This window comes from Lepidochelys kempii, chromosome 13 (assembly GCF_965140285.1).
Source record: "Lepidochelys kempii isolate rLepKem1 chromosome 13, rLepKem1.hap1, whole genome shotgun sequence".
Taxonomy (NCBI): Eukaryota; Metazoa; Chordata; order Testudines; family Cheloniidae; genus Lepidochelys; species Lepidochelys kempii.
Genome location: NC_136392.1, coordinates 19538117 through 19563240, shown reverse-complemented (window position 1 = coordinate 19563240; position 25124 = coordinate 19538117). Strand labels below are relative to the sequence as shown.

General features: G+C 43.7%; 2 protein-coding genes across 14 annotated transcripts; one reads left to right on the top strand and one right to left on the bottom strand.

Annotated features, from left to right (window-relative positions):
* Positions 1 to 264: 264 nt before the first annotated feature.
* On the bottom strand, positions 265 to 9121 carry LOC140897171 (oxidative stress-responsive serine-rich protein 1). Of its 11 annotated transcripts, none has more exons than XM_073309564.2 (6): positions 8935 to 9121; positions 7418 to 7455; positions 5841 to 6919; positions 3595 to 3716; positions 2848 to 2958; positions 265 to 1138 (listed from the first exon to the last, which is right to left on the bottom strand). In XM_073309564.2, exons 3-6 carry the CDS (start codon positions 5841 to 5843, stop codon positions 436 to 438), a joined length of 939 nt encoding a protein of 312 aa, XP_073165665.2. In that variant the 5' UTR covers positions 5844 to 6919; positions 7418 to 7455; positions 8935 to 9121; the 3' UTR covers positions 265 to 435. The 11 variants fall into 11 exon arrangements, with proteins under 11 accessions (XP_073165665.2, XP_073165667.2, XP_073165662.2 ...); XM_073309566.2 differs by having other exon boundaries at positions 5841 to 5928; XM_073309561.2 differs by having other exon boundaries at positions 5841 to 7455.
* On the top strand, positions 9118 to 25091 carry OSER1 (oxidative stress responsive serine rich 1). 3 transcript variants are annotated; one of them, XM_073309571.2, is made up of 4 exons: positions 9118 to 9256; positions 12688 to 12793; positions 18269 to 18382; positions 19504 to 25091. In XM_073309571.2, the coding sequence occupies exons 2-4, from the start codon at positions 12717 to 12719 to the stop codon at positions 20195 to 20197; spliced, it is 885 nt and encodes a 294-aa protein (XP_073165672.1). In that variant the 5' UTR covers positions 9118 to 9256; positions 12688 to 12716; the 3' UTR covers positions 20198 to 25091. The 3 variants fall into 3 exon arrangements, with proteins under 3 accessions (XP_073165672.1, XP_073165673.1, XP_073165674.1); XM_073309572.2 differs by lacking the exon at positions 9118 to 9256 and adding an exon at positions 10544 to 11026; XM_073309573.2 differs by lacking the exons at positions 9118 to 9256; positions 12688 to 12793 and adding exons at positions 12828 to 12878; positions 14853 to 14931.
* Positions 25092 to 25124: the final 33 nt, after the last annotated feature.

Below are 25124 nucleotides of genomic sequence, written 5' to 3'. Positions count from 1 at the left end.
CATATTGTTTCTTTAAGTTACTGGGCCTTACTTTGTCTTAAATATTTTGCAGTTAAAAAGAGAAAGGATCTCCCAAATACCACAAATCCCCAGATTCAATCATAAAAGGCTATTCTTCTAAGACATATAGTGAAAGCAGTACAGGCAGCTCAAATGTCCACAGCACAGACCAAAGAACAGAGGGAGTTTATTTGATCTACAATGAATTCTTTGAGCTTTGCAGAGTTTAATGCATTCTTTTAAAACACTAAGCTCAGAGGCTACTGTCTGTTTTTCACTTTATTAAAAAACTACACTGTATGGTGCAAAGAAACATTTGATCAAATACACAGCAATGAGAATGGCCAAATTCCCACTCATGGCTCTGAGGGAAGCACTTCATCCACTCATTACTACTGAATTTCCAGCCCATGATTCTCCATGGATTCCTTGTAGTCAAGTGTACATCATTTCTGCCATGTGGGACATTTTCTTGGGAATATATAAGTAATATTCCATGTATCCGGAAAGATCTTCAATTGTCACATCGTCCACGAAGGCTCGAGCTTGCTCAGAACAAGATCGGGGAGAACCTGATGAAGCCATACCAGAGGGTGATTTGTTCTGCAGAGACTGGGAATGGACTTCTAGCACTGCCTTTTCACATTCTGACAGGACATTCCGCAAGCCAGAAAAAGAGTACACTTCCACATCTTGCCACTGTTTGCACTGGCATTCCTTGTCCACGCAAGGACACTGCTTGCTATCGCTAAGCACAGATAATGACTGGAAATCTGAAGACTGTCTAGAATCCAGGCTGGGTTCAAAGGACGACGAAACAGCAGCAGAATTCTCTCTTGAATTCTCCAAAGGCTGTTCAGTTGTGGAAGCTCCCAAAGGTTCATTTCTGGCTCTTCTACAATCATTGGCATCAAAGCAGGAATCATACTTGTCCCCTGTACACAGTTCTTCTGCAACACAAATGTCTGAGCTGATAGTACTCTTTGCAGTGTCTGGCTGGCTTTTGTATTTCAACTGGCTGCGGGCAGAAGATGCTTTCATACTGCAGTAGGTAAACTTGGGAGGATGCAGGACAGGAGACTTGGAACGCCTACGACGCTGGGTTCTTGATGACCCCCTGGAGGACTTCCTCGCACACCTGTTAGTGAACAAAAAATGAACAATTAGGTTACTCAGAACTCAATTCTGGAGCCTAATGCTTTCCAAAACAGGACCTCACTTAAAGCAAGACAGTGTCAAGTATCAGATCTGAACAATGATTATCTGTACAGCTATAGAAAATCCCAGCACTCCACTGGTATCTGAAACCCTCAGCAGACCAAGTCACAGAAAAAAATTGACAAGAGATATTCTGAATGCACATTCACAATAGCTATAAATGCCAGTGTTGGTGATTAAACTCGTGTCTTTAAATAAAAGGGGATGGGGAGAGAGAACTGACCTTTCCTCCACCCTAGATTATGCTGGAAGCAGAAGAAAGTGGGAGAGTAGCATCTAGAGAGGATTGTAAGAAGGATTGTGAGGGAGCTGATACCCCAAAGGAAGGATGCTTTCCTGCTGTAGGATGGTTTTTGTAATTGAATACACCAAACTGAGGAAGTTTTGAAGTTGCTGTTGAGGGAAGTAGCAACAGACTCAGGAGAAAGGAACTGATGCTGAGTTTTATTTCATTTATACTAAATTACAAAATGATCATCCAGGACACCAGGATCTGGGTGGAAGAAAGGAGAGGAAAGGACTGAGATGACAATTGTCACAGATACTGATACTCAGGAGGATGTAATTGATATCATGACAGAAGAGGAGCAGATATGGAATATTGTTATAAATACTGTAGGAGCAGGAATGTATTGATGTGTAACCTAGTTATTGAGAGAGTATACACTTTTACTGGGATAATGGAATGTTTATTGCACACCATAATGCTTGGATTCAATAAGGGCTGTAGGAAGAACAAACAGGGAAGCAAAACAATGGCTTCCCAGATAAGAACATCTAGGTACATACTTGAAAGACAATGGTGTTAGGATCAGGGATCCTGTCTCCTCTGTTTCCATCAAGTTTCAAACCTCCCAGATCAAAGGGCTACAAACAGGAAGTATTTTGATTCCTGTGAAGATGGGAAGGAGTGTCTCTGGTCAGCAGCTGTTTAAGGAAACAGGCTGGCATGGACAAGCTCCGTGGAGGGGTATGAAGGAACTGGTCCTTCCCGGATCTAAGAGGTGGTAAGCCTTAAGGGGCAGAGCTAGAAATACATACAGTCTGTTCAATTGTTTTTAAGATTGTTTTCTATTAAACAGTCTGTCCTATTGTTTTCTATTAAACGCTTTTGTGCTAAATAACTAATACTTTGCTTTAAGGAGGCTGTTTGGTCACTGCTCACTTCTGTCATTGCCCCAGAGGGAACAGAATTCCAGGGTCTGGAAATAAATCAGATCTGCTGAGGTAATCAGTTAGTACCAGGGGACTGATACCCAAAGCCTGGTCTGAGAATGGAAGAATCACACAGTTCCATTCAGAGCCAGGTAGCAGCTAGTGGCCTGAGAGCTGAAGGAAGACATACTCAAAAACATGAGGAGTGATCAGAGGTGAAGTTAGCCCAGTAACTGTGACACATATGGATACTAGTATCTCTTGAAGGGAGACAAAAGGCTTTGTTAAAAGGCTATTAAAAAGAATCAAGATGAACTCTAAGTTAAGGTTTCTATAAACACAAAAGGGGAAAAATAACGTGGCTCAGCTGCTTAATTAAACAAGCAATCCCTGTTTGAAATGATGTTATGCATGTTTTCATCATCTCTAATTAACAAGGAATAAATATACAGTTCAGTTAACAATGTGTTTTACCCATGCCAAGTCTCTTTGGCACAGACAGGTTGAGGTTTGGTTCCGTCCATAGCTGTTCTTATCGGTGCTCTCAGACTTGTTCCCTCATCCACAGACAGAGATGCGGTAGATCTGAGTGAGAGGAAAAATGCTACATTAAGATAGTTCTGCAAAATATGTTTCAAAGTGTCTCCACATTGATGTTGTGCCCTACCCCTCTCAGAAGGCTACTTTAATGGTACTAGAATGTAAATCCATGTTAAATTTCTGTTGTCACAGATTCATTGCTAACCAGAGACTTATGGTTTCACTGAAAACAGGATGACAGGATGTCTACAGCAGCAGATCAAGGAGCCAGTGGGAAGGAAGGGAGATGTGGGAACAGAAGTGAAGAGGCTACCATCGATTATTCCTCTCAGACAGAAATGAAATGCAAGGCAATTCCTGTATAGGACTCTAGGCCCTGTTTTTCAGAATTGCAAGCATACAACTGCATTATCAGAAATGCCTTGTTTGCCTAAACTCTCTCTCTCAACTGCAGTAAATGCAAATAGCCAGTCAGAAGTCTAATGAGCCATCTATACATACAACCCCTGCGATTAAACGTGTTTCCACCCCAGAGGTAACTACATTGCAGTGGTCATTCAAATGACTCCTTTATGTCCCTTACTTACCTGAGGGGAAATTAGAGGCTTAGGTAATGCCTCAAGTGTTTTTCATTTTATTAAAACTTGACAAACTGAGCTACTTTTCTACAAGCTCACTTACCCTGCTGCATCTACTCTTAGCTTTTTGAAAGCTGTCTGCAGACTCTCTTCCTCTCTGTCTTTATCTTCTGAGTCCATTGATGAGCTGTCAGAGTAACACTGATTGTGCCATGGAAGTGTGCACTGAAAAATATACAAATTGTGATTTGATATTGGGAACTGAAGACTTACCGGTTTCCAAATAAAACTCCACACAACTGAAATGAGCCACCATGTTGTGTTTCATTCCTCTAGTGTCAGTCCCATTGCCTTCAGATTGGAACCATTCCATTAATATTATTTGTTCACCAGGAACTGTGTACTCAGAGTTGTTCACAGTGCAGAGGAAGACAACCTAAGTTTTGCCACGTCCCTACACACTGTTTTAACACAAGATGTACTTTAACACTGTTTTAACACAGACTTGGCAGTTGGTATTAGTTTACAGAACAGTAATACTGGCATTTCAATTTCACTTAGGCACTTGTCACTGACAGAAGGGACACTGACCTCAATCAGCCCTACTGAGTAGTTTCTGGTCAGCACACTGAACCAACACACACTGTGGAACTTTTGTGTCAATAAGGTAAAGAGAACTGTACCGAGAAAGAGTAAGAAAAGTGAAGCCTATGAAAAGTATATATATTATCTGCTTGAAATAATACAGAGAAGAGTTAATTTTAGCCTATAGGGCTACACTACAGACAGGAGTGTAGAATTTAGAGATTAAACAGTTAATTGAGTTGTACTGCTTTTGTAACCTGTTACTTTAGATAGGCCACACCTAGCCTAGACAAGGAGATACAAATAACAGGTAGGGTCCTACCAAATTTACACCTCACTTAGGTCAATTTCACAGCCACAGGGTCTTAAAATCGGTCAATTTCATGATTTCAGATGTTTACATCTGAAATTTCAGTGTTGTAACCCTGGGGGTCCTGATCCAAAAGGGGATGGGGCGGGGGGCAAACCTGCTGTAGAGGGGTTACAGAATTGCCATTCTCACTTCTGTGCTGTGGAGTTTCCTGCAGCTGGAGGAGGCTCCCAGAGGTGGTGGTAGGTCTGATCTCCACAGTGCTGCTGGGAGCTCCCCAACCGGGTGCTTCTAGTCAAGGCTACTGATGAATTAATGCATGGGCCCCAGACAATTTGAAAAATGGGTGCCCCAGCCCTGGCAGGAGCTACAGGGTGGAAGCCTGGAGCCCCAGCAGGTGATGCAGCCCTAAGCCCGGGCAGGAGCTAGGAGGGGGCAGCAGCCTTGAGCCTGGGCACCCTGAGCCCAAGCCGGAGCCACTGGGGGCGGGGGGGTAGAGGGGTGGAGAGAGGGCAACAGCCCCGAGCCCGGGCAGGAGCCAGCGGGTGGGGAGGCTGAAGCCTGGAGCTCAGGCATGAGCTGGGAGGGCAAAAGCTCCAAGTCCCAGCTGGAGCCGCAGCGGTGGCAGACCCCATCCCAGGTCCCTGAGCCCAGGGAGCAGCCATGGTGGGGGGAAAGGCAGGGGAAGGGGAGCGGAGGCAGCCCTGACAGGAGCTGCAGGGGCTGGAACCGCAGGGGGTGGAAGCCCGATTCCTAGCTGGAGCCTGGGTGCCCCCAGCCCCGGCAGGAGCCACTGGGCGGGATAGCACCCCCGAGCTTGAGCGCCTAGAGCCTGGGCAGGAGCAATGGAGAGGGGGACAGCCCTAAGCTGGACTGGAGCTGTCCGGGGGTGGCAGCCCCCAGCCCAGGTCACTGAGCCCAGGCAAGAGCCACAGGGGGTCAAAGCCTCGAGCCCTGGCTGGAGCCTGGGCAGCCCCAGCAGGAGCTGCGGGGGGGTGCAGCAGCCCAGAGCAGCCCTCAGCTCAGCTACCTCAAGCCTGGGCAGGAGTCGCAGGGGACAGCAGCCCCCAGCCTGGGTACCCTGAGCACTGGCAGGAGCCGTGGGGGGGCGGCAGCCCTCAGTCCGGGCACCCCGAGCCCCGGAAAGAGCCGCAGGGGGTGGAAGCCTGGAGCCCAGCTCTGGGGCTGCTGCAGTGCAGAAGTGAGGGTGGTACTCACTTCTGCACTGCCTGTGGAGGTGGGTCTGACCTCCCTCTGATAACAGCCATGCAGGGGAAGGACAAGCCCCAGCCCAGCTTATTTTGGGGAAATCAGATTTCATGGGGAAGGGCTTATTTCACAGTCCGTGACATGTTTTTCACGGCTGTGAAACTAGTTGGGCCTTAATAATAGGAACTGAAGTGTTGGGCATAAATAGCATAATTATATAGAAGGACAGAATGTAGAATATTTACCATTAAACAGTTAGTAGTGCTGTATATTGCTCTTGCAATTTGATCCTGACTTGAAGGCAGTTTTCCTCCCTGCCACACCTAGCTTGGACTAGAAGCAGAAGACAATAAAGCCCACATTGGAAGAAAGTTCTCTGTGCACATGTATCCAATTGGTCCTTGGCTACAAAGATTACATAGAGCAAATGAAAGCATTTTCCTGTCTGAATCTTAAAGAAGTGGCTGAGCATAGTACTCACTATTGAGAAACTGGCTGATCATAATGCTTGCTATTAAGAATTCATTGCTATCTGTTGTTCTAGGTAGATTTTCTCTTCTGTATACTTCCCCACTGCTACTGAAGAACTCTCCCATAGGTCTAAGAGCTAATATCAAGGGATCACTTCCTTCCACTACAGCAGAAGGACCAGCACCTTGATCTGGGGCCTCAGACATCAGCAATGTTCTCCAATAGTCTATTCTTTCATGCACTATGTCAGTGGTTCCCAAACTTTTTACTCAAGTGACCCAGCAACTACCTTTGGTCTTTTTTTTTTTCTGCAACCAACTTAGGGGTCATATTGGGGGGGGTGGGGGGAGGGGCAAAATGAGAGGCCTCCGCACCCAGCTGGTGGGCACCAACCACCCACACCAGCACCCTCTGCCTTGGCACCACAACTCGAATCTTGGCCTAGTGTGGAGGGGAGGCCTGGAGACAGGAGGTTGGAGAGCAAGCACCCTGCACTCACATACTGGTAGCTGCTCCAGTCCCATGGGCATGGCCCAGTTACCCACTCTAGGTGCATGGGATTCCAGTGCCACTCAGGTTTGGCCCAGCCACCTGAGTGGCAATGTGACCCCATACATCAGGTCACAACGCCTGGAGCAAGGACCTGGGCCTAGCCCTGGGGGACAGCTTTGGGGTGAGTGCATGGTGGGTTCACTTTCCAACCTCTGCACCAGGTTCACAACCCATTTAGAACTTTGTTGGGACCCACCATTTGGGAAATGCTGCTCTATGTGCATCATAGGCTGCAAAGTGAAACTTCCAAATTACTTGAGTACATTTCCCTCTCTAATCCATAGTGCACATACAGAACTGGCTTCACGTGGCAACAAGACATGCAGGAAAAAGGAGAGACAACAAATCAGGGTGGAAGTAGAAAGATAAAATCAGTCACTCAGACAGGACAAAAATGCCTTAGTTGTACTCTCTGCTTATGAATTCCTGTCTTGGAGCAAGGTGCTACCACTCTCTGTTCTGATTCAACAGCATTCCAAAGGCTATTTAAGTGGGTAAGTATAAAGGTGTGCAATGTACCTTCAGATCTGGGACTAAACAGGAAGGTAGGTGACAACAACCTGACACTTTCTGTAGTGGAAGCTCAACTATTTTAATTTAATAAGCAGTTGTAAATGTATTAACAGATGCAATAAAACCTTGCATGCCATACAATGCTAACGACCATGCTTTTTGGGCAGCTGTGCTGTCCTTCAGCATGCCATTCCCAATGTATTCAAGGGGAGCGTTCTCAGCACATGCACCTGTTGTGTTGCTGGGTTTCCATTGTATCTATCTAGGTTTTTTACAGTTTAATCACCATGGTATCTGAGCACCATTGTATCATGATGTAGACATCTGCAAAGTAGAAAGGCGTGATAAAAATATTCATAGCCAAAAAGAAAATAACACAATGTGAAGTGTGATTCTTCTCTAAACGATAACTCTATAAAATGCCATTTTCCTACCCTATAGATCTGTGTGTATTCAGTCACACGTCGTTTTCTATCAAAACCATATTTTTATTTCTGTTTACTTCAGTTAGTTCTGCACAGCTCTGGGAGGGAAATGAGATTCTATTCTGGGAGCTTCTGCATCAACAAATTGTTAACCACATTCCCATTGCTTGCTCAGTTTCTGTCCTCAGGGCATGTAAAAACCATGGAAGACAACTCAAGGTAATGATCCTACACTGATGCCTGTGAAGGCGTAATTTAATCTCCATAACCTGCAATCTGATTTGACTCAGTCTTGGATGAGTTTCTGGCACTGGCACGTAGGAAACATCCACCCCAACACTCAGTTTACAAGTACAAAAGGCCACACTTGACTTGGAGTCATTGAGACACAAACATCAAGCCCCACAATGACTCTTCCACACAGCCTTCTCTGAAAAGTGTGATTTTATTTCCCACCCACCTACACATACAAGTTTTGTTTCAAATTTGACTCAGGCCTTGCTACACACGAAAGCGGTTCCGCTTTAACAAAGCCAGTATAGGTGAAGTAGTACAATCCTCCCTGCGGACACAGTTATATCTGTACAAACGTGCTTTTTGTGGTATACCTTAGCCACATATATGAAAGGGAATAACCTGTACCGGTATCAGGTACCATTATACTGGTATAGCGTTGTCTACACTAGGGCTTGTACCCACATAACTATTTTCACGAAAAGCCAGAGCCCTGGCCGAGGGTTATGCTGCAAAACCCCCGTGTGTAGCTCAGGCCTCACTTGCACAGACCCTTCGCTCCTGGCCCGGTGCGGCATGAGGAGCAGCAGTTCCCCGCTCCCCTTGTTCTCTGCATTTGTCCCTCCTTGCGCTGGAGAGGAATGAGCCGCACAGGCCTCAGAGGCACCTGGCTCGGGAGGGGGCGCGGGTGGGCACAGAGCGCGCTGCTGCTGCCAGGCTCACTACGCAAACCGAAGGGCAGAGCCGCTCTCCGCGGCAGCGGGCGGTCGCCGTGTAGCGGTGTGCGTACAGCGCCGAGCACATGGGGGGCCCTGGCTCGCCCAATCCAGGCAGGCCAGAGGAGCTGTGGACGCTCCCTGCCGCCCGCAGCCGAGGGGGCACCGTTCCCCAATCCCTCACGCGTGCGATGCTTGCCGGCTGGGAGACCCTGAGCGGCGGCGGCGCTCAGGCGGGCTCCCCTCACAGCCAGCGCGGCCCCATGCCCCGGACGAGCCCCCGCTGCGTCACCTCCCGGGCTCCTGGGGTTGCCCGCCCCAGACCCCCGCGCGCGGCCCCGATCCTTCTTCCACGAGAAGGGGCACGGAGACCGGGGAGGGGGAGGGGGGAGTGAGACAGGCCCTCCCCACCCGGCTGCGTCACTCACCAGAGGGCCTCCGACTCGCTCTCCGAAAGGGGATAAAAACAACAGGAACTGACGACAGCGCACGCGAAAATCAGGACTCCCGAGACGCGCGCGCAACCGCGCCCCCCTGCAGAACGATCGTGCGGGGGCCGCACATGCGCCCTTTGCGTTTCTGCCCCCAGCGCTCCCGGAAGGCGCATGCGTGCAACCAGCCAGCCACCCGTCCCCTTTCTGGCGCTAAGGGTTTTCCCATCCGGGTTACTCGACCGCTCCCGCCCCGCCCCGGAAGAAGCCGCTGGGTCTCGGGGCGGCGGCGGGCTCCTTCCCTGCGGGGTTGAGCGCGGTAAGTGTGTTGGGCGGACCCTCCCCCCCCCGCCCAGCTTTGTCTGGCCCGTCCTCCCCCTGGGTGCCCCCTTCTCGGGCGGCTGCTCTGCCCCTTCCCCCGGGCCAGCGCTCGCTGCGACTCCCGGCCAGCGGGCTGTGTCCGTGCGGCAGGACAGCCCAGTCCCCGGCCAGCCGGGAGCCGCCCTCGCACGGTTCCTCCCCGCCCGGCCCCAGCTCTCGGCTTCCTCCGGGTGACCGCGGCTCTTGGTGCTGAGTCACCCCGGCCGGGCAGCCCGGTCCCCGCTGCGGGGGGCGACGCATCGCTCCGGGCTGGGAGCCCAGGGCGAGGCCGGAGCTGGGGGGGTGGCTGGGAACTCAATCACCGAGCTCCCGTCGGGTGCTGCCGGCCAAGGGCGGTGAACGAGTCCGGTTTCAAAAGCGCTAAATTAAAAATTCCCGCTGGACTCTCTTGGCAGCTCCTGGCCCTATAGGTATCGCTGATGTTCCTAAGTGCCTGAGCCTCCTTCAGGCCGGGCTAGACTCTGTACCTCCGGGGACGGACGAACTGATGTCTCGTTTCCGTTTTATTCACTTACAAGCGCCTTACCTTTCCGCCTCCAGTGTCCCCTCAAGGCTTCTCAGAGCCTGGTCTCCACATGAAATAGAACAGTGGTTTTCAACCTCTGGTCCGCGGGCCCTGGGGGCCACAGACTATGCCGAAGCTTCCCAAAGAGGTCCCCGCAGCTCCATTTGAAATTTTGTAGGGATCCGCAACTGAAAAAGGGTCAGAAACCACTGAAATAGAATGAATGTGTTTGCACAGTGATGTTCATACAGCCCAGCCTTTTGCCTGGTGGGGAGTTCCCTGTGATTGCTATTTGCAAAAGAAGTAGGTTCTTAAAAGTATTTAACAGTCTCTTTCTGAAGGTAATAGAATAGAAATCGATTGAGATTATATAGTATGAAGACAGGTAAAATAAGAACATAATTTCGGCCGTCATTAACTTGTTTTAAATCTCCAAAACTTTCTTCTCATGATTACAGTCTTCAGAAGCTACCCAGATTATTGAAGATCACTCAGAAGGATTTAAATTCATCCAACCAGTTTATCATAAAATGCATAAGTTCACAATCAGTTTAGTTTTGCCAGTGAATAAAAGTAACAGGACCACATATCATGTAAAAATTCCATCCAAACTAAAACTGTCACTGTGTTAAACATCTTTTACTAAGATTTTTAAAACATTTTTGCTCCATTTCCTTGCTACAGCCAACTTCTGCTGTGCTTTTCAGGCTGCTGTGATAGGAAGTGTTCTGGCATCAAGCTTCAAGTTTAACTTGGTATCAGTCTAAAATTGGCAAAAAAGTATAAGCTGTTTTTAAGGATAACTTTTCTTTGGGGCAGAGAAGAATAATTTTATTGAGGCTAGTCCCCACACTGGATTTATGATAGAAATTTTCACCCAAACATCAACATAAAGTGGTACCAGTACCCAATTAAGAGAGTACCCTAAGCCAGGCTGTTTTGTTAATCTTTGCTCATTTGTCTGCTCAGATGAGCATCACAGTGACCAGTATTGTATTCAACCACTTCCCCTTGTGTTTATTTGCTGCTTCAGTTCATAGTATGTGCGTCAAACACATTATGACACATCCATCTTTCTGGATGTGTCATAATGGCACCCAGCTAGCGGCTAAGGAATACATCTGAGTGAAGTCATTGCAGAGCAAGTAGCAGACACACCAGCTGGGAGATCTGAGGGGGGCCAGATAGAAATGAGATTCTCAGGTAGAGAATTTACCCTTCATATTTACTTGTTTCATTTTGTCTTTTGAGAATCTGTGTGACTATTTAGCTGCAGCTCTTTCATCTAAATTTATTCTCTCTTCCAGCATATCAAAGAGTTAAAATTAATTTAGCAAATGTATTATTCAAATACCAATATAAGTAGTATTGTACTGGTAGCTTGATTTAATAGCCCTTATTAATTAGCCTTCATTATGGTAGTTGATATCTGTTGCTCTTAGGCATCTATCTCTCTAGTGACTTGAGAACTCAACTCTGTAGTCAGTAATATTCCATTTATATCTGTCATATCAAAAGAGCAGCTGCATAAGGAGTTGAGAGACAATGTCTGTGTATGAGGACTTGCCTGCGGGAGTATATGGAGTTCTTACAAATTAAAAGAATCATTTTAACCATAGTGGTCTAGTACTCCTTTACCAATCAAGACCACTTCAGTTTAAACACCGGGTGTTAAAGACTTGTTCTAGTACTTTAATCACTCTAGAACAACTACTAATTTGATTTTGGGCAACTGATTACCAGTAAAATATTGACAAATTGGGAGGAGCTGGAGAAAAGCAACAGAGATTGTTAAAATAATTGAGAGACTGTAAGGATTGCTGTCCAGCTAGGCCAACTGACTGCTAGTTGCACGAGCAGTAAGGGACACAAGTCTAGAAATAGTTTTGGGGCCTTAAACATCCAAGAGGAGATAATTCGTATGAAATGCTTAATATAACAAAGGTCAAAAAACTGAAATTAAGAGAGGGTAAATTTGGGCTGAAAACCTGATAGAACTTTTTGAGGCTGGGATCTAGGCCTGGTCTACACTTAAAAATTAGATCAACCTATCTGTGTTGCACAGGGCTGTGAAAAGTTTTGTGCCCTGGGACTGTAGTTAGGTTGACCTAACCCCCAGTGTAGATGCAGCTTGGTCAATGGAAAAATTATATCGTCAACCTAGCTACTGTCTCTGCGGGATTATTTACTACATAAATGGAAAACTGCCTTCCATTGGGTGTAGGAAACATCTGTGTTATAGTGCTACACTGGCACAGCTGTAGCCCCATAGCTTCGTTGCTGTAACATAGACATACCCCTGGTTTGTGGAGTAGTCTTCAAAGGAAATAGTGGAAACCATATCACTTTACTTTTATAAAACAGGACAAAGCCCCAAAGACTGTACTGTAGGGCAGAGGTTCTCAAACTGTACCAACAGTGACCTACAGGAAGTTGATTGGTGTTGTGGTGCTGGCCCTCCTTGTTTGCTCTACTGCTTCTGGAGTGCAGTTTTGGTTACAGTGGAACTAAGTATAGGAATCTATAGAAAACTCCTGCATTGAAGAGATCTATCCCATCCCTTGCCCCCACTTGGCTCAGAATTGACACCAAATTATTTTACTGTAAAGGTTTTTATTTGCCTAAGCTGTTACACATGATGATGACTCTATCATTCTTGCATATCTTTCTGCTCCTCTTTCTGAATCCTCTCCCAGAAGTGTCTTAATACAGTGACCAGGGCTATGTGTATGCTACAATTTGCTGCTCAGAATTTATTTCTTGAGTTATGATGATGATGGGAAATTATAGTAAAGTTTTGAACACAGTGCTGGTTGTCTCCATTTAATTTTCAAACAACTCACTTTCTGCTTTCAACACCATAGGGTAACTGTCAGCACCCACAGTGCCAAGGATGAAAACAGAAGCTAAGGATGGAGAAGAGGAAAGTCTTCAGACAGCTTTCAAAAAGCTAAGAGTTGATGCAGCAGGGTAAGCAAGCATATAATGATGTATTGAGGAACTATATGACCAGTGAATTGCTAGGGAACCACTCTACAAATCTGAAGCGATTGAGGTAGGTACCAAAGGATTAGGTAGTGGAAGGCTTAACTGTAGCACAACAAATTGAAGTCTTTTTAAAAAAAAAAAAAAAGTTTGTAATCAGAGGGCTATTTAGCTGTGGGGATTGGTAAATGGGATACAGATCAATTCCTATCTAAATTGCTGGTTCAAGTCCAACCTGGGCTAACAGTGACCAAAAATGGTTACTATTTGATAGCTGTCATTTGGCTGCCCATATTAAATGAATTTGGGCTGAGCCCTGGTTATCAGAGGACATGTACACATTATTAGAACGCTGCTAATGTAACTAGTATTTACTGGCAATACCAGCAGCAAGACCAACCACTGAATTGAACCAGGGAGATGGATTCCCTTCCTACCCCTTTGAGTTAAGTGGTCTTGCCACATCAGTATTGAAGATACTGGTGAGGTCATGTAGGAATCCAGTATTGCCACCATTGGACTCTAGTCTCCAGGAATGACAATTTCTTTAACAAAAACACTGAAAGGGAGGATGTTGTGTATATCTTCTCCTTACTTGGGAGACATGATATGCAGTACTTGACTTACTGCTCCACGATACTAGAGCACAAAGAATCTGTCCATCTCACTTTTAATACTCAGAATGGCAACCCTTTCCTACTTAATAAAAGAACACTCAATACAATTATCAAGTCTCAACTCTCAAACCTGGCCTACATTGGAATTTCAGCCACTGGTGTAGCTGCACCAGTGCAAACTCCTAATGTAGGTACAGTTTACACCAGAGCAGCATGATTTGCAGTGATGCAGCCTTCCTTGGTTTGAAAACCCAGAGAAGAATTTTCTGTAGTATCTGGCTGGTGAATCTTGCCCATATGCTCAGGTTTTAGCTGATTGCCATATTTGGGATCGGGAAGGAATTTTCCTCCAGGGCAGATTGGAAGAGGCCCTGGAGGTTTTTCGCCTTCCTCTGTAGTATGGGGCACGGGTCACTTGCTGAAGGATTCTCTGCTCCTTGAAGTCTTTAAACCATGATTTGAGGACTTCAATAGTTCAGACATAGGTGAGAGGTTTTTCGCAAGAGTGGTGGGTGAAATTCTGTGGCCTGCATTGTGCAGGAGGTCAGACTAGATCATAATGGTCCCTTCTGACCTAAATATCTATGAAACAATGTAAACTGGGCTCATGTAAATAACTCCTGTATAAGCTATTTGCACCAAAGCAACTGAACAGGTGCTTACAATCCAAGTATAGACAAGGCCTCAGTTTCAAGCTGGTTAGGGTGCCACTGGAAGCCTCGCAGAGCCCCAGTATATTCAGGGTCTTTCAATACAATTGACCAGGCTCACTGGAAATCTGTGACACCTCCCTTCCCTGCACATGCCCCTATCTCCAATATGCTTCAACTCTTTTCCAGTAAAGAGAGCTCAAAGAACTGATATGATCTCTTCCCACCTTCAGTCTCCAGTCGATTGGTCTGTGTTTACAGCAGAAAGAGGAGCTTCTTTCTGAATATTAATATCTTGGTCTTTTCTGCATGTCAACTGTTCTGAGCCCAGGACAGGGAATAAGGACAGAATTTCATTTAACAGGAAACCTCCACCTCCAATCTGAACCAATTTAGTGCAAGTGTTGCAAAATAATTCCCTGTTTGGCTGAAATCCAAAGTGTCAACCTGAAAGGATACTCTGAACTATTACAACTCCCTGAAAATGGGGGTTTGGGATGGATTTGTGATGTCCTACTTTGACAGTTAAGGAGCATCATAAATAAATGAACACCCTGCACATATCAAACATATTTAATCCAATGATCTCTGATTTGATTTTTAACTATTTGGTTCTATCGCATTTAAAATCTGAAGTTGGGTTAATTGTTAATTAATTTGTTAATTAGATTCAATGATTCCTAATATCAAAGATCAAACATTGCAACTGACTAAAGAGCCTGAAAATAATCCTATGAGAAATGTCACACATCTAAATATTCTTATCTTGCATTCCAGTACTGACCGTGACACTCACTGTATTCCCCATCTGATTCACTTCAGCTCTCCATACCCAAGTTTTTCTGTCTGTACAAATGTAGGTATTACCCTTATTTCAAAGCACTTAGGAGTGAAGTATTATAACAATAGTTTACAAACATCATGTCCACACAGAGTTTTCTTTGCAGGTGCAATACAGTAAAACATAGCTCGTATTCTTATTTCCCATGTTTGGGAGAGGACCAAAATACGTAAGGATATTACAGTAAGGCCACTTTGGTAAACTTAAAATATCAACATCCTTGTATAAATACTGCTGCTTGGAGCTGGTTGCTGTATAATACTTGGACTTTCCACCGAAATGCCTTATGAGTAAAGATGAATGATCCATGGATTGGATATATGGAAACTGGAGGACACAATAGTGGTGAATGACACGGGTCTTTTGAGTTAGTGGGAGAGGAGGGAGTATGCTTTCCTGACCTGTCTTGTCAGGACTTTCCAGAAGGTCGATAGACATGGGCCTAAACTGTCAGAATTTCAAGCCTAATTTTCACTTGCCCTTTGAGTAACTGCATACACAATTGTAGTTGTGTACAGACTGTGGGCAGCTTTCAAAATGTGGACTTGGGGGGCCCAGTAAATCTTCAAATTCTATTTAAGCCAAGGCTCTGAAAATGTAATGTACTGTAACCTTTCAGCTCTGTTGGCCAAACCTACAATAAGGAGAAGAGTTTCTTGTAGCAAACATTCTTCCTGTACACCGGGACTAGTGTGTTCCAGTTAAACAGTCTATTTATATCCAAGGAATGTTTATATTTAGGAAAGACTGGCTTTAAGACTTGGGTGGTGTTGGGTTTTTTTGTTTTTTTTGTGGCTCTAAAAATTGAGGCATTTTCTGGGGAAAATTCCATTTAAGGCTGTTGTGTATAGCTTAGAGTTGCAGTGTGAAGGTCTAATTTAAAAGCTAGTGTTTAAACAGCTGCCATTCTAATTATTTGTTAAAAATTTTATCCATATAATGCTCCTAAGCATTTAATCAAAATTCAGAGAAACTCCATGAACATCCTTTCCTCACTCCCCCACCCCAATTTTCACCTAAGTGTAATTGACACCAGCAGTTTTTGTCCTTTCAGTTACAGAATCTTCTTTCTACCCTGTTACTCAGGTTGATTTTTTTCTAACTGTTAAGATTTAGTTCAGTTATATTCATCATTCTTCCCACACCATCAAGTTCATAAGGCAGAAGTCAAACAGCCCCTCATCCCTATCCTGGACTTGTTTAGCCAGATTTTTTTATATTCAGATATAATCATGCTTCTTCAGCCACTATCGTACTATGGAACATGCCTCTGTGTTTCTTGCCCTTAGAAATGCTATTTTAGGGCATTCTTGAAATTGACATATCTGAGACATCTTCTGTCTGTATTACTTGTAGGTGGTTGTGCCTATTCTGGGACCTGTTCTTTACTTGCTCTCAGTCCATTTTAGTTTGAATATTCTATGCAGGCACTTTCATTGAAAGCTGTTCAAATGTGCATTGGTCCTATTTTTCCAGGACCCTGCTCCCATATAATGACTAAAGATTTATTGCTTCTAAATATCTTAAGTTTGGTGTTTTTGCCAATCATATTGGACTTCCATACTTAAATTTTTTGAAGTACACTTGGCTTTCCTATTCTGGACTCTACATCAAGTTCTGTTGGATATGTTTTTTCAGCAGTTGGCTCTGCTTTTGTAGAGTATCAAGTGGAAGTCATCCAGCAAGAAAGGGTAATGGAGTAGACTTACTATTTCCATATACACCTCTACCCTGATATAAAGCGATCCAATATAACACGAATTCAGATATAACTCGGTAAAGCAAAAATGGTTTTCTGTCTCATCTACAACATTGGTTCTCAAACTGGGGGGTCATGACCATGTGGGGGTTGCGAGCCCCAACCACTGCACTGGGCTATGACCCCGACCGCGATGCATAGCTACGAGCATCAACCCCTGTGTGGAGCTGCGCAGCTGCGAGCCCTGACCCCGGGCTTGATGTGAAGGACGACATCAGATGTGTCTTTTCTAAAACAACACCAAGAATAAAACTTCTTATGTCAAATACTGTATTAACGGAAATGTTCGAGGCCAAAGCAAGTTTGATTTAACACGGTAAGATTTTTTGGCTCCCAAGGACCACATTCTATCTGGGTAGAGGTGTATTCCAAATCATACAGAGTCTTCAAATTTTACTTTGTGGAGAGATTTTTCCCTGCGCTTAAAGAAACTCACATTCTTGCATTAGGGGCCTGAGTATTTTAGTAATATGCAAGTAATGGTGCTGAAGAAGACTTGAGTTAGAAAAAGCTCACAGACTGATGTAAGCTTTCTCATGTCTCCTACTAGTATAGTAGTGTTGTACGCCATTTGAGAGCTGATGCATTTCACCTTGGTGGTTGATCCACAATCAACTATCTGTAAAGTGCCTTGAGATTCTCCATACTAAAAACCTCTCTGTAGAAAACTCATCCATTTTTACATTTAGTGGATTCAGAAAACATGGGTTTTAAGCATTCATTCATTGGTCATGGGAGGTATGCTTTGGTTAAATCTAACCTTACTTCCTTCTGGTCTTCAGCAATGAGCAGCAACACATAGTCTTCAGACAGAAACTGGATTCTATAAGCCTCTGTCCATTCCACTGCTAGTAATTTGCTTTTAAAACAGTTTTCAAACCTGCCTGAACATAGTTGTAATGCTGTTTGCCCACACTTAACCCATTTTATAACTGTGTGATATCTGAGCATTATAGAATGTAGCTATAGAAAAGACTTACTGGCTCATATACATCATTCCCTATTGCATATTTGTTGGTGTTTTCTTGCCCCGTTAATGCGTAATTGCAGGTATCATTTTGGCTAACAGCTTGCAACAAGGTATGATTTGGTAAATAAGGCTGACTGGAACTGTTATCTTATTTCATATTTATTAATTTTAGTGCCAAAAGGTGTGGTAAGAACATTACAGGACAAATTAAAAACCATGATCCATGCCCGGCAAAGCTTAGACTTCAAAATTAAACATAATGTGATATAACAGATGAGCGTAACAAATAGTAGGGTGAGGAAGGACACAGGTTACTACAATAACATCATATGCTTGCTTAATTTATGTATGTTCACATATTGGTGGTTCACTATGAAAATTCACTGAATTTTTAACACTTCAGTTATAAACTAGCACACTGTGTGTCTTTCCTGGTTTGGTGCTTCAGTGAAGCTTTTAGGAGACTGTTTGTTTGTTTGCAAACAGTTTGCTTAAGGCATTTCTGATGACCGATTAAAGTGTTTTTTGGGAAAGAAAATTCATAGCCTCTCCACAGTATTTTGACATATATATCTTTCGCATTCTCTTCAGTTAATTGCAGTGTATTTATGTTCCTCTTTCAGGTCCACTGCTTCTCTTCCTGTGGGTGAGGGTACAATTCCAAGAGCACTGGTTAGAACAGCTACAGATGAAACCAAACCTAAGAATGTGTGCACATCTAAAGAAGCCTGGCATGGGTAAGCAGAGGGCAGCCTGGGACTGACTGACCTGGTTTTTTAAATGTAAATGAACTGGAATTATTTTCAGAGGAACAGCCGTGTTAGTCTGTATTCGCAAAAAGAAAAGGAGGACTTGTGGCACCTTAGAAACTAACCAATTTATTTGAGCATAGTAGTATTGTACGCCATTTGAGAGCTGCTGCATTTCACCTTGGTAGTTGATTGTGGATCAACCAATCTGTAAAGTGCTTTGAGATTCTCCATGCTAAAAACCTCTCTGTAGAAAACTCATCCATTTTTACATTTAGTGGATTATACAGCTGTAGCTCACGAAAGCTTATGCTCAAATAAATGGTTTAGTCTCTAAGGTGCCACAAGTCCTCCTTTTCTTTTTACTATTTTCATGTGGCCCCTGTGTTCTTTCATCCCATGTGCTAAGTACCCTGCCTCGCCTCTTTCAGATTCCTCCTTAAAACCACCTTTATTCATTCTCTTACATTGATCTCTCAGGTGCTAGCTCCACACCTTTGTTTACCAGAACTGGTATCATGTCTGTCTGAGTTAGTTCATACAATCTTGTACACCTGTTCTGTAAAGCTCAGTGGATGCTACTGCACTCATTAAAATGTAATATAAATACAGTAGAACCTCAGAGTTATGAACTGACCGGTCAACCACACACCTCATTTGGAACCAGAAGTACACAATCAGGTAGCAGCAGAGACCCAAAAAAAGCAAATACAGTACAGTAGTGTATTAAACATAAACTACTAAAAAAAAAAAGGAAAGTTTTTAAGAGTTGACAAGGTAAGAAAACTGTTTTTCATTCAAATTAAGATGGTTAATAGCAGCATTTTTCTTCTGCATAGTAAAATTTTAAAGACGTATTAAGTCAATGTTCAGTTGTAAACTTTTGAAAGAGCCACCATAACGTTTTGTTCAGAATTACAAACATTTCAGAGTTACGAACATTCCCTACAAACAACTTTCATTCCTGAGAATTTTGTAACTCGGAGGTTCTACTGTACAGTGGAGGAGGTTGCTTTTTAAATACTTTTCCTACTGTGATTCACAGAAAGAAAATACTACTTGCATCTGGTTATAGAGTAAACACTCACTTGTGTATCTTCTGCTGCTAGGTCTATGAGGAAACCTTCAAGAGGGGCAGTGAGAACCCAGCGTCGGAGGCGTTCTAAGTCTCCAATCCTTCATCCTCCTAAGTTTATCCACTGCAGTTCAAAAACGCCTTCTGTGTGCAGCCATCTGGTACACAAGAGCCAGGTTGACACTCCAGACAACAGCACCGGGCTAGGGGTGCCAGTCCCAAAGGAATTCTGTGCAAATGAACGTTCCAGTCCTGTTCTAGATGGCGTTGGCCACAAGGGAGTTGTTGCTGAGTGTTCGGGCGCTTCTGTTGCAGAGCCAATGCCAGAGAACAAACAGGAAAACTCTTCTGTTGCTGTTTCTCTGATGTCCAAAGCAAGTCTAAAGACAACAGATCTTTCTGACTTCCAGTCGGTGTCCAAACAAAACAAGAGTAAGCCATGTGCATGCATGGACAAGGCCTGTCAGTGTAAGCGGTGGCAAGACATGGAAGTGTACAAATTCTCCGGCTTGCAGAACACCATCCCATTGTCACCAGAAAGAACAGTTGCTGAGGACCACTCCCAGCCTTTGCCATCAAGAACTCCCTCAAGTTCTCCACGATCTTGCTCTGAGCAAGCAAGGGCCTATGTGGATGATGTGACTATTGAAGACCTTTCAGGATACATGGAATATTACTTATATATTCCCAAGAAAATGTCTCACATGGCAGAAATGATGTACACCTGACATCAATGGGCTTTAGAGAAAGGGTTTGATTGAAATCTGCCCTCAGTCGTACTCTACATGAGAAGCAATCCACTCCCTGCTCACCATGCTTGCAATAAAAACACTTCATTGCATCTCAGCTAACTTTTGTTATTTAAACCAGACAGAACACCTTAATTTAGAAACGTGACAGCTCTAACCCTAGAATCGTGGTTGATTTGGTTAGAGAACAGTCTCTTCCCATATCTGCTTATGGAACTAATAACTTGGGAAATTCTGCATTGATTAAAGATCTTATTTAAAAAAAAAAATCCTGCAGTTCTGGGTTATTGCAGAGACCAGTCCATAGAAAGCGCTGTATGGGATCAGACCTCTTTATTTGGGAAGTCTGATGCTGTATCTTAGCTCATCTGAGGTCTCTTTTTGATGTTCAATTGCAACTCATAAACAGGCAGTTATGGATTCAGGGTTAGCTTTGGAAACTTGTCAAGTGGGGCTGTATAGCACCAAATTATGGGAACACTTTAAAAGTGGGGATCATGCCCCATTTTTTTCCTTTATCTTTACATCCATTGCTCTAATTATTTCCAGATGCCTGAATTTGCTTTTCTGTGGGGGGTGGGAGGTGCAATCAGTGTTGCTTGTTTATGATTAAAGAGCAGCTTTGTTTCTAGTAGGATAAACTTTTTCTTCAGACTGACCTTTTCTTCCCTTTTCCTTTCTTCACAGCTCTCCTATTCTCCAAGTTAGTATATTATCAGATTCTAGTATTAACCTTGCAAGAGGTATTACCACATTAGGCTCCCTAATCAGAGAAATAATTCAGGTAATCAGATCTTCTACCTTTGTCTGCTGCAGCAGAAATAGATGGCTTTGTATCTTGAATGTAATTGTTCCTCATCAATAGCCAAAGGAAAAACAGTTGATGAGGTGAGTTGACTCCTTTGCAGTTTGTTTTTTATAAAAATACATCAAAAGACCAAACAGCATTTGCCAACTTCTTCAGTGTGCTTTTGTCTGCACATCCTTCCCCCACTGTAATCCTGATTGTAGTTAGACAAAAATACCCAAATTTGTCCTCCCTGCAATTGCTCATTTCTGAGGGCTTGTCTACACTGGTATGCTAAATAGGCATTGCTGTGATTGATGCAGCAGTGTACATTTAGCAGATCTGGTAAAGACACAATAAATCAATGGCAGAGCGCTCTCCTTTCTACTTCAGTACTCCACTTTCCAAGAGGCAGAAGGTAAGTTGGCGGGAGAGCATCTCTCACCGACATAGTGTGGTGTAGACACCACGTTCGGTCAATGTAAGCTGTGTCATTTGGGGGTGATTTTTTTTTTTACACACCCCTGAGCAACGTAACTTACTTCGACTTAAGTGGCAGTGTAGACCAGCCGTTTGAGACATAGTTTTGACATAGTTTAAGCCTGCAGGTCTATTATGTCTCAATTTAATTAATGCTTGGTCAATTGCCAAGCCGGGACATCTTGGGCCTTCCTACTGCATCCATGTGTTCTCCTTTTCCCTTCCTTCTGGCAATCCATTTACTAAAACATAAAAATATTGGTAGTGTGATCCTTGTCTTGTCGTGAGGCAGAGTGCTGATGGATCCATGTACGGTTCTCCACTGCCTGTAGTGCGTATCTCCCTGCACAGAAGAGCAGCTGCAGCTCAAATCTGCATGTGATCATATCAAAGCAGCACCAACAGCTGTCTCCTGTTCTAGGTTTAGCAGTGGACAGGTACAAGGGAGTATACTGCCAGGTACTGAAACTAGCCCTTGGGGGGAAGGGTATGAACCAGTGTTATCATGTGCTGATGCTTTTACAGTTTTGTGCCTTGTGTGAGAGACAAGAAATAATTTAGGAGAAACCCTTCCATGCTAAATTCCATTAGCACCTCTGGTTATTAAGAATGTCATCCCTGCTCCATTATCTGCAGCTTGATATGGCTTAATGGCACAGGATAGTCATTGTCTATCAGTGTTATAATCTATCCTAGTGAAGTGGCCTCACAATTAAGACCGAATTGATGACCCCAAACTACCTAGCATTTCTTAATGTCAGAAGTCCTAAATAGGCAGGCTGTGCTGGGTCCATTTTCCCCTTCAATTTCCCTGCATTCAGATAACTTAATAAGATTAGTCACATGTATCTGAATGTGAAGTAACTCCATTTCCTTGTGTGTGGTTGTCTGCTGCAGGAATAGAACTAGAATTGTAAACTCTGAAAATTTCATTTTATCCCCAATTGCTCACTCTTTTGGATTTTTTCCTAATATATATATAATATGCCTGTGTGTATATGTGTATGTGTGTATAGTGTATATATATATAATGCCAGTACCAACTCATTGCATTGCTCACTTCTAATTCATACAGTAGATATTACATCTGGGGAATGGGAGTAATACCTTTCATAGGGAGGAGGGCCCAGTTACCATTCCACTATTTTGTTTTCTCATGGGAGTCCCATAGACTTAGGGGTAAGGATTTATATTTTGTTTGCCCTGTTTTGCAATACATGAAGTGCAGTGTGGTGGACTTGGTACAGTCAATTACTTTGTTCTGAATTTTACGGAGAGTGAATCCTGGAGTACAAGTCAATATCTAGTAGGGACCCTAAAGGAAAATTGTACAATACTTGGGTATGTACTGTTGATGGTTAGGGAAGGAGAAGCATCCAAACAAGTTGGTAATCCATGTCTGGCCACTAGATGTCACCTTTACTCCATGTAAAGGTGACATCTTTACTCCCTGACAATATAGACCCACTGGCTGACTGATACTTACCTTAAACTTCCTAAGTCGTGCATCAATTCAGTCATTTAGGAGTCCTATAGCCAAGTGGTGCTTAAAATATACATTTGAACATAATTTTCATTACAGTTTTGTTGTGGAACAGTGCTGCAGTTTGTAATAACTTTCATGGTCTTGAACTTGGCCTGTTTTTAAGACATTAACATCATTGGTGATGATAAACCAGATCAGAGTTTATTATTCCTGTCTTCTAGAACAGCATGAGATGTACTTGAAGACACTTCAGTGTTAATCTTTTCAGTTTTATCACAAGTCTTGCAATATTTTGTTTTAAAGTCCCAGCACCTTGAGTAAAGTGACTACATGAAATTCTCAGTTCTCATTTAAAAAATAAAAATAAAAAAATCTACCCCTCAGAGCAGAGTGAGTTGAGAATGTGACCTGTCTGTACCCTAAGGGCTCAAACCAGAAGATAGTGAAAGATCCCAACACTTAACTATTTTAGAATCTTCTTTTTAAGCCAATCTTATAACTTGAGGTCTAACTCATGATGTTTGAATGCTTGGGGTTGACAGTTCTGCACCTGGCATTTCTGAGCCTCAGATATGATGCTTAGATACTATGGTGATAAGTGCAATATAAGAAACTCTGTAGAATAGAATTTTGTCGCTAGTTCCCTTTTTGTTTGAATGACCTCTCTGAGAACCTGAGTGGCTGGGTAAGGGAAGAACACGGTTAGCCTAAGTGACTGTTGGGCTTAACTTTGTTGTGCGTGCATGCCCAATGGGTAGGTGTATTTGCATGTGGAGCTGCATTTAGGCACCATGTAGCATGTACTTTTGCAGTTCTAAAAACTGAAGCCCCTAATGATAGCATCAGTTGTAAAGCCCTGTACAACCATGCAATGGGTTGTCTTAATTTTACAGATGAGACAAGATTTTGCAGCGTGCCTGGACCCATACAACAAATCAGTGGCAGAGCTGGACTTGGAACTCCAGAGTTCCTATCTCAATACTTTACCTCTTACTAGGGGTGCATAATGTGCCAGCAGTAACACAGGTTAGCTCCGTAGCTGCCATTGTTTCCTTTGGGATAAGCACCTGCTCCTAGTAATATGGTGGTCACTAAATAGCACATCATACTTTTATGGCCTTGCTAAGCGTCGTCTTAGAGTATGGGACAGGTTGAAGGAGGGAAAGATTTGGATCAGTGGGACATGCTGGGGTAACGTCCCCCCTCTCTTTCCTGTGTACTCACCAGTCTTGTATTTGAAGGTGGGAGTTATGTGCCCGTACCACAGCATCTGTATGCGGCTCTGTAGTTTAGTTCTGTCTTTTCCAAGCACAATGCAAATAAGCAGTGCTCACGCCACCTACCAGGCAGAGCCACTGCTTGTAAAGCTTTTGGAGTAGCAAACCTGTTGACTGACTATAAAAATAAATAAATAAAAGCAGACCCTAAGGTGAAATACCTCCAGAGATTTGATTTTTTTTTAAAGTAGGTCCTGTGGCCCCTCTGAAGTAGACAGGGAACATTGAAGCTGCCAGCAACCTCTCTTTGGAGATGAATGCATCTTCTGTGCAAACTTGGTCTCAGCTGACCAGGGAAGTGGATTTCAGCGGATGCTTTGCATGCATTTACAGTTGCTTGTTCATTGAGGGCTTGTCTATATTGGAAACATGTAGTGGCTAGCTAAAGCGATTTAAAATTGATCTAAAAATATGCAAATCCTCCCAGTCTAGATCCACCTCAATTGCTTTAAACTTTGCTTAAATCTGTTTAGTTTATTTCTGTAAATTACACATGTAAGCAAAACTGGTTTAAACACATCTACACTAGTGGCTTGAATAAACTAGATTGATTCAATGCAGACCAGGCTTAAGATAAGCCTGGCTCATACTACGCATCACAGCATGAAAATGGGAAAGTGCAGTGCTCAATTACACCTGTACTATTGGTGACAAGACCCTGGATTTTCAGCAGGGCAACTGATTCCTCTTGGCAGGAGTGATGGAGATGAGCATGATTTCAAATAATGTTTGTAACTCAAAACCTTTCTTGGGGTTTCACTTTAATGTGTATATTCTTGTCTTCCTTTCGCCCCCCTGTCCTTGATACTGCCTGTGAGTGAATAAATGGGCTTTAATTTAAAATTTTAGTGCTTCATGCAGCATACTTCATCTTAT